Source organism: Eleginops maclovinus, chromosome 16 (genome assembly GCF_036324505.1).
Source record: "Eleginops maclovinus isolate JMC-PN-2008 ecotype Puerto Natales chromosome 16, JC_Emac_rtc_rv5, whole genome shotgun sequence".
NCBI classification, from domain to species: Eukaryota; Metazoa; Chordata; class Actinopteri; order Perciformes; family Eleginopidae; genus Eleginops; species Eleginops maclovinus.
Window position 1 is genome coordinate 23,574,076 of NC_086364.1, and position 9,530 is coordinate 23,583,605.

Below are 9,530 nucleotides of genomic sequence, written 5' to 3' on the forward strand. Positions count from 1 at the left end.
TAATTAATCCTTTTTTATAACATGTCACAATACACTAAGTATTAACTTTTGTTATATTTAATGATGTTTTAGGCCTTTAGCTGCATGCATTTAGTCGTTAAGAGAATTAAATCAGTGATTTTGACCCTGACTCCAACATCCAACTTTCTTTTTCTGTCCAACCTCCTCCACATTGTTACTTCCACTCTCCTCTCCATTGTGTGTGTGTGTGTGTGTGTGTGTGTGTGTGTGTGTGTGTGTGTGTGTGTGTGTGTGTGTGTGTGTGTGTGTGTGTGTGTGTGTGTGTGGGCAGTGTGCAGTGCTTGCTCGCTGCTCTCTTCCTCCTCCACATATCCAGTGTGTTATGTAAGAATACTGAAGAGTTGCCCATATGGTAGTGTGAGAGCGTATTTATAAATCCATCCCTGTTAATGCAGCTCACTCTCCCATGGCCATGTTAACACTAATACTTGATATTTAAATGCTTAATTTAAAGGTTGACCTGTCTTTTAGTACTATATGTATGTGTCTTTCATCTAGTATTATGGTTTGAGGCACAATTCAGGAGGCACAGGTGAAAAACTCTACATTTTTTGGCTGATTTCACACATACTATTTTACCCACAATGCTTATTAGACACAAGGCCAACTATAATATTCAAAAATGGATAAAGGAAGAAGCAACAGAAGTCTATTTAATATATGGCGATAATTATATTGATGAATTATTAATAATTGATCCATCCAGTAAGTGGGGTGTGTTGACTGTTGCTCCATTTTAGAATAAAATACAATAAAGTAAAAATGTGCAATCAAATACAATTAAAATATAATCAAATATACATTGAAAATAAACAAAAATAACCTAAAAATGTTCTGATTATTCATGACAACAAAACATAAATATTCAATCAATATCCCCCCTTTTATTATTCTCTGTATTTTATTGATTTTCTTTATATTTTCAATTTCATTTTTATATTTTGTATTTATTAATTTTGTTGAATTTCTGTCTTACTTTTTCAATAAAATAAGATATACTTTTTCGATCCCAATTTGGAACGTTCTTCCATTACAGCAGTATAGAAAAGAAAACAACAAAAACAATAAAGATATCAGCAAGAGAAGATAACCTAAATAAGCAAAATAGTGAATAAATACACATCAATAATGAAGGATAGATATCTATGGGGTATATGTTCAGTGTGTTTCGCACAGTTGATTCATCCTGACTGCATGTTATGGTATATAATGAACAGGCTAACACTACAAATGACACCACGTTTATTTTCTAGACTTGAGTCATTTAAGAAGATCTGAAGCAGAGATGTTGTGACGCATTTAGAAAATCACACTGCCCTCAAGTGGACTGTCACAAAACATGCAAATCCCAGTAGTGTTTGCGATCAGTCTTGTTGTTAAATTAGGTTCCTGCAAGAATAAGCAATAATAAATAAAACCATTTGTATTTGAGAGCATATTTTTATTAAGTGGCTGAAAAATGCATCTATTTTCGAGTATTGTTATAAGATGTTGTAGGTAAGTAGATAATCACAGAATGAATATATAATGTCGTATAATAAAAATGACGAAAAATAAATACCTAATAAACAAAACACTGCTTTTACTAAGTTTGCAGTCGTTACACTTTTATAACATTAGAAGATTGCGTCCAAATAATCGGAAATTGGTAAATATACAAACCTCCATGCAACTGTTGATTTTGTTTGGAATTTAAAATAATATTTAACAGTGGGAAAAAACTACAGATACAGAAAACATGAAACTAAATCGTGTTTGAATTTTTAAAACCTTACTGAAATCCGTACTGTCCACTTATTTATTTGTGAAAAAAACAAATCGTGTTATTTTCGTGTTTATAAGGATCACTTGAATGCATCTTAAAATTGACGTTTCCTTTTCCTGTCCTGCGATTGGTCGAGACAAACGTCACTCAGAACTGAACGTCACTTGAGATTGAAGCAGGCGGAGTGAGAGGAGCAGGTTGACAACAACCGGAGGATTTTATATATTTCAATATTAGTGGTTGCATACTGTAACCGGACCTAACACGCAAGCTGGTGAGTAATAGTGTTGTACTTGATTAATATTCCTAATTTATTCTGTATTTGCTACACAGAAAGACTTTGTTTTTGATGAAAAATCAATTCGCGCGTTCAAGAGCTTTGCAATGGAAAGCTTATTCCTCTCGAGCTATCGCGATACTTAGATCTTCTACCATTAGCTAACCTTATCTCATGATGTTAAAGCTAAATATTTAGTACAAGGTGATGTTAATTTCAACCTTTAACTGCTTATTTATTTGAATAGCATTACAACTTATATTTCAGCTCAGTGTTTAGCTTCTTAACACATTATTCCTCTATTAAAAGGGGCAACGTGAAGTGCGAAATCCTGTGTTGTGCTGTTAGCTTAGCAACGTGCTAATGTCGTGACTGTGTTGATAGTTGATGAACAATTTGTACCTGCGGTTAAAATAATGATTTAGACCTTAAGACTTCCTTAAACGAAATGTGCAATGATTAAATATAATATAATAGTAATAATTAACATAATAACTTAATATAGTAATGAGCATTTTCAGTGTTTCTAGGTGGCACATGGTTACATTTGACATGTGCAGGATGCAGCTCAGAGTGCTTTGACAGTGAGACATCCCAAGATAAGCAGAGGATAGGATAACAGTCAGAGGCTAAGAGATATTAGCACACATGCAGCGTGTGTACATGGTTACACACATGATGCATACATGATTCTGTGGAAATATGCAAATGAAAATCGGGAAATGCAACTCCAAAAGTGTGAGCCAGACAATGTGGTTCTATCTAAAAGGAGAAGTCCTCCTTGCTGTTTGCTGAATGAGTAACACAACCTTGAAAGGACATGCTTCTGCAGAGTTTTTATGCCTGAACACATTTAAATCAAACAGAGGATTTACTGTCATCTCATCTCTAAACTCACTGTCCCTACTTCTCAATATAGGATGGTTTTACTGTGGTAACTTTCATGATTGTTTACCATAATAATGATGATATTATTGGATGTTTCTCCCCTGCAGGAAGGGCTCAGCGCAGCCTGGGTGCCCAGGGATCCGCTGCCTGAGTGCGAGGAGAGCAGTGAGCGCCCCCCAAGAGACATGAACCACACCAAGGGAGGCCTCGTCATCTTCACCGCCAACTCACACCCCGCCAGCCGGGAGCTGGGCAAGAGGATCTCAGAGTGAGTACACACACACACACACACAAACAAACATAATGTGTCAGGAACATTTCTATGTCCTGGTCAAATATTTAAAAATGTCCCTTGCAGCTCAAATAAATAAATGAAATGTAAATGAATTACTGGACCTGTAGCCTTCCTACAGTGCTGCATACTTTTTTGTGTTATGGGTACACAGAACATTCCTTGGAAAACACACCAACACATTCCTGGGATCCTCAAGGACACTGTGTGTGTGTGTGTGTGTGTGTGTGTGTGTGTGTGTGTGTGTGTGTGTGTGTGTGTGTGTGTGTGTGTGTGTGTGTGAGAGATTAAACGTAGCATGTTAACGAGGAGAACATGTTTATTTAACAAATGCGTGTCTTCACCAAGTCGGCCAGTCATGTATATTTTCCTCTGTTTGAAATCCCATACTGTATGTTTAAGCTCTACCTCTGTCTGTGAAATGTAAACGTTGCGTGTCCTCTGTTTGTGTTTCAGGCGGTTAGGAGTGGAGCTCGGTAAAGTGCAGGTGTACCAGGAAGCTAACAGAGGTACGTGCTGGATGGTAACATCTACTCAAGTCCTGACTGCAACTGTTTGATGATGAAGAGGTCCTGTTCTGCTTTGTAGGCCTCTCCTGTACGATGTTCTATAGGTTCCTGTGTATGTCAATGGTCTGCAAAGGCTTAAATCCCTGTGTTCCGGAATATGGTGACGTCACTACTGAACACTCGCGCTCCGATTGGCGAGCGCACCAACACATTGTACTTAGACAGCGGAGCTCCTTCTCCAACAGACTGCTCCAGCACATGTAGAACAACCCCCACACATTTATGTCCCATTTAATATTCCATTCCTTACACACTTAATAGCCTGCTTTATATTTTGTGTACATTATTATTCTGACATGTTTATTTTCTACTTTTTTTATGCTACTTTATTTCTATGGAGATGTTTATTTCTAGCCTTTTAATTTGACTGCGTACAACGCTTTGTCTTTTTATGCTGCTGCAACGCAAAAATTCCCAAATTGGGATCAATAAAGTACTTATCTATCTACTTGATCAAATCAAACTGGACTCTAGCTTTTCTACATCGCCATCTGTGTTTCTGGTTTGTTTTGTGGATTTAAAACAGCAGCTTCAGTCCAAAGTTGGAAGTGAAATAAAGACATAAATATGCACTTTGATGGTAGATGTTCACCGTCCTGCGTGTTGGAGAGGTCTTTGGGTGTAAAGTTTATTTCCTCACAAGCCGCTGCCTAAACTATCAGACTCTGTTTCCTGTTTCTGACGTTTGTGTGTGTGTGTGTGTGTGTGTGTGTGTGTGTGTGTGTGTGTGTGTGTGTGTGTGTGTGTGTGTGTGTGTGTGTGTGTGTGTGTGTGTGTGTGTGTGTGTGTGTGTGTGTGTGTGTGTGTGTGTGTGTGTGTGTACGTGTGTACGTGTGTACGTGTGTACGCGTTCACTTGCTGATTGTTTCCATAGAAACCCGGGTGCAGATCCAGGAGTCGGTGCGAGGAAAAGATGTGTTTGTGATCCAGACGGTGTCCAAGTAAGAGAAACACAGCCGGCACATTTCAACTCGAGCCGACCGAGGAAGAAACCTGTTCTCTCATAAGCACATAAAGTGACTCCTCCTCCTCTTCTTCTTCCACTTCCTCCTCCTCTACATGTTTCATCCTCCTCCTCCTCCTCCTCTCAATGTCTTCTCCTACTCTTCCTCTCCATGTCTCCTCCTACTCTTCCTTTCTGTCCTCCTCTTCTTCCTCTTCATTTCTCCTTCTCTTCTTCTCCATGTCTCCTATTCCTCTCCATGACTCCTCCCTCCTCCTCCTCCTACCCCTCTCCATGTTTCCTTCTCCTCTTCCTCTCCATGTCTCCTCTTTTTCTTCATGTCTCCTCTTCCTCCCCCTTCCATGTCTCCCCTTCCTCTCCATGTCTTCCTCTCCTCCTCCTCCTCCTCCTCCTCCTTAGGGATGTGAACACCACCATCATGGAGATGCTGATCCTGGTCTACGCCTGCAGGACCTCCTGCGCCCGCAGCATCACGGGGGTCCTGCCTTACTTCCCCTACAGTAAGCAGTGCAAGATGAGGAAGAGGGGCTCCATCGTGTCTAAGCTCATCGCCTCCATGATGTGTAAAGCTGGTACGACACGCACACACACACACACACACACACACACACACACACACACACTTGGAAAAAATAACTATTAAATAATTGCTGCTTTTTTTTCATCTATTACTCACGTTATGAGATTAACGTGTGTGTGTGTGTGTGTGTGTGTGTGTGTGTGTGTGTGTGTGTGTAGGTCTGACCCACCTGATCACCATGGACCTGCATCAGAAGGAGATCCAGGGGTTCTTCAACATCCCCGTGGACAACCTGAGAGCCTCCCCCTTCCTGCTGCAGTACATCCAGGAGGAGGTGAGGAAGAGGAGGAGGCTGAGTTTCGTTATTGTTTCAAATCTGATGTTTAACTTCCGTCTTTATTTTCCTCCAGATCCCCGACTACAGGAACGCTGTGATCGTGGCCAAATCTCCAGCCTCTGCGAAAAGGTGAACAATCATCTTCCTCTAACTCTCCAAGTCTCCTCCTCCTCCTCCTCCTCCTCTAACTCTCTATCTCCTCCTCCTCCCTTTCCTCTCTATCTTTCCTCTTCCTCTCTGTCTCCCTTTCCTCTCCATGTCTCCTCTTCCACTTCATGTCTCCTCCTCCTCCTCCTCTTCCTCTTCCTCTCCCTCTCCATGTCTCCTCTTCCTCTCTGTCTCCCTTTCCTCTCCATGTCTCCTCTTCCACTTCATGTCTCCTCCTCCTCCTCCTCTTCCTCTTCCTCTCCCTCTCCATGTCTCCTCTTCCTCTCAGTCTCCTTTTCCTCTCCATGTCTCCTCCCCTTCCTCTTCATGTCTCCTCCTCCTCTTCCTCTCCATGTCTCCTCCCTTTCCTCTTCATGTCTCCTCCTCCTCTTCCTCTTCCTCTCCATGTGTCCTCCTCTTCCTCTTCATGTCTCCTCTTCTTCCTCTTCATGTCTCCTCCTCCTCTTCCTCTTCATGTCTCCTTTTCCTCTTCCATTATATGTTATAATGTTAACCAATGAGCCACCCTTCCCCGAAGAGCGAAGTTTTCCTTAAAAATGAAACACCATTTCTGTGTCTGTGATAAAACAGACACCTATATTTATATATATTTACTCGAGTACTTTTATTACTCAGATGATTTCAATTCACTAATGCACCAAAATCAATTATCAAAGTTGGTAATTGGTAATACCTTAACATCTGTCTGTCTGTCTGTCTGTCTGTCTGTCTGTCTGTCTGTCTGTCTGTGGTCAGGGCTCAGTCGTTTGCAGAGCGTCTGCGCCTCGGTATCGCTGTGATCCACGGAGAGGCTCAGGACGCTGAGTCGGACCAGGTGGATGGACGTCACTCTCCCCCCACCGTGAAAACCACCGGAGCCATACACCCCAGCATGGACATCCCACGTAATACACACACACACACACACACACACACACACACACACACACACACACACACACACACACATCACACACACACACACACACACACACACACAATAAGACCTGTCATCTCACTGTGATTCATATTACAGGGTGAACAGAAGATTTAATATGAGCTGACAGAAATTGTCCTTCCTTTTTGTCAGTGTTGATCCCCAAAGAGAAGCCCCCCATCACGGTGGTGGGAGACGTAGGAGGACGCATCGCCATCATAGTGGTGAGAGGTTTTAACATTTTGTTCTACCACATAACATACGTCACCAATAAGAGTCTAATTGAGACGACTAAACACCATCACGCCCTACATTAGCCTCCTTTAGCTTAGCGGTGGTGACCTGAAGTCAGCATACTTACAAGCTAAATGCTAAGATTATTAGCATGTTGAGATGTGTGTGTTTGTTACTCAGGATGACATCATCGATGACGTGGACAGCTTCGTGGCGGCGGCCGAGACGCTGAAGGAAAGAGGAGCCTACAAGATCTATGTCATGGCAACACACGGCATCCTCTCTTCCGACGCCCCGCGCTTTATCGAGGAGTCGGCCATCGACGAGGTGAGAGGGTTATCTCAGCACTCCTTAACAGCTCTGATCGTGCAGCTCAGAGACTTCTGGGTCTCTTCACTCTGTTATGAGCCTGTGTGTGTGTGTGTGTGTGTGTGTGTCCCAGGTGGTGGTCACCAACACGATCCCCCACGAGCTACAGAAGCTGCAGTGTCCGAAGATCAAAACGGTCGACATCAGCATGATCCTGTCGGAGGCCATCCGCCGCATCCACAACGGAGAGTCCATGAGTTACCTGTTCCGCAACATCGGAGTGGACGACTGAAACACACACACACACACACACACACACACACACACACACACAGCCATTTGCCTTTTCAGATCTGCTCAGAGCTGAATGTCAAACACTGAATTTGCTACACACTCTTCCTGCTTGTATTATATTATAATAAATGCTAACAATTTTCCTTTGAGTGCAGCTCAAAGGGTCAGTTCGGGGGTCTTTAGGACGGGTTGTTAGAGGAATTCATCCATTTCCAGTGTATTACTTATAGTAGGTAAATGTCAAAAACCGCCTTAGAAAGAACGAACACTTATTTTAACTTACTTTAAGGAAAGACCCACCTAAACAATGAATATCAGCTTAGATGTACGCTTTATTTGGAATATTTTAAGTGCTTAACCTTGCACTTAGACAGCATTGCAGGGGACTGGAGCCAAATCCCCCAGACTTATTTTATCTTGCAGAATTTGGGAGTTGCTAGTCTACTTTTGTCTTAATCTGTTTGCTTTGTTGTGTCGTTTGATTTTCAGTTAGTTACTCCCCAAAGCGACACAATGTTCTGATTAAATTTACATTTGCTTCCTTTTTAAAGAAAGACCCACTTCAGATCGGAATATCATCAAGTGTATGTTTTATTTTGAATATTTGTAGTGCTTTACCTTGCCTTTAAACAGCCTTTTCTTGCGCAGAACCAAAGCCACCAAACTAAATTGAAATAAATAGTAAAACGTGTGAGTTGCTGGTCTGGTTTTGTCATAATTGGTTTGATTCTTAGTGTTATTGTGTGACTTTCGGCTAGTTTGGATTCACTGAAGTCACACAATAAACTCACCAATTAAGCAGCCATTTCTGTGGCTAAGAGCTAAAATTACTACTTTTGTGAATGGGGTTTGGTGTATCTGAAAGCATAAATAAGGCTTCAATTTCTTGTCTAGAAGTGCTTTTTACGGCAAAATAAAGCAGTCTCTCAATATACCCTAAAATTAACTTAATCTTTAGGTGGTTTAAAAGGTTTTACAGCTGTCCCCTTTATGGATAAATACCTCATCCAACTCCACTTTAAAACCCCCAAACTGTCCCTTAATATAGAAGATGACTGAACACACACTGATCTGTGTCCTTCATGGATTACTGCCTCTGTCTCTCTTTTCAACAATACACACCTCCGTTTTGTATGTGTCTTTCTGACTCACATCTCCATCTCCATCTCTCCATAGATGTTACTGTGATCTGTTAGCATTGAATGTCTCTTTGCAGTACAATCTCCTTTTACTAACAGCATCAGAGTGCCAGTGCCTTCTACAGGACACACACACACACACATACACATAATTAACCCAGACATATTCAGGTGTTCAGCTAATTAACTCGTGGTGTGTCAGAGTGCATCCCGTTTATTTATGTGGTGTCTGAATGTGCCACTAATATTGTTAGCTTAGCCTGCTAGCAGTTAGCCGTAGCACGTAGATGCTAACCTGGTGTCAAATCTCAATGCTAACTGGAATTAACCCGGGAAATGTTTTCTCAGTCTGGTGTTATTTTAATGATTTATATCTGTTACATATTACTTTGTGTGCCATCATTTTAATACCTGCTTATGTTTTATATTTAATGCCGCAAACGAGCAGCTGGAGGTGGAAGAAACTAACATTTGTGAAGACGAATAAAGTTTGTTCTCACACACATACACACACACACACACACACACACACACTGGAGTGTTCAGAGAGTGAAGTCCTGAAGCTGGAAGAGTGAATCAAACTTTTTCTGATGACTGAAGCAGGTCTTTGTCACTTTTCCTGATGTGTTCCAAAAAAATGTTTTGTATTTATTTTCAGCACTAAATATGAATAAATATGAATAAATATGACCTAAGAAAGTGAAGACTGGATGCTTTATTGTGCTTACGTAATAAGGTGTGCCTTTAATATAACGCACTAGAAGACTATAGTTAGAGACCTCAATTTACGGATGTTCCCTGAACGTCACATGTGGCGTCGGGGTTTCAAAAAAACAT

The 9,530-nt window shown here is 41.3% G+C and overlaps 1 protein-coding gene across 1 annotated transcript; it reads left to right on the forward strand.

Moving 5' to 3' along the window:
* Positions 1 to 1,932: 1,932 nt before the first annotated feature.
* On the forward strand, positions 1,933 to 9,397 carry LOC134878461 (phosphoribosyl pyrophosphate synthase-associated protein 2). Its single transcript, XM_063904498.1, has 11 exons — positions 1,933 to 2,060; positions 3,059 to 3,219; positions 3,700 to 3,752; positions 4,687 to 4,753; positions 5,176 to 5,348; positions 5,515 to 5,630; positions 5,707 to 5,762; positions 6,537 to 6,685; positions 6,871 to 6,941; positions 7,132 to 7,278; positions 7,394 to 9,397. The coding sequence occupies exons 2-11, from the start codon at positions 3,137 to 3,139 to the stop codon at positions 7,550 to 7,552; spliced, it is 1,074 nt and encodes a 357-aa protein (XP_063760568.1). The 5' UTR covers positions 1,933 to 2,060; positions 3,059 to 3,136; the 3' UTR covers positions 7,553 to 9,397.
* Positions 9,398 to 9,530: the final 133 nt, after the last annotated feature.

Bases quoted from the DNA above. Each gene is read 5' to 3' on its own strand.
- LOC134878461 (XM_063904498.1), top strand. From the start codon at position 3,137: ATGAACCACACCAAGGGAGGCCTCGTCATCTTCACCGCCAACTCACAC. The intron at 5,349-5,514 runs GTACGACACGCA...GTGTGTGTGTAG, and splicing joins CTCCATGATGTGTAAAGCTG to GTCTGACCCACCTGATCACC. The intron at 7,279-7,393 runs GTGAGAGGGTTA...TGTGTGTCCCAG, and splicing joins AGGAGTCGGCCATCGACGAG to GTGGTGGTCACCAACACGAT.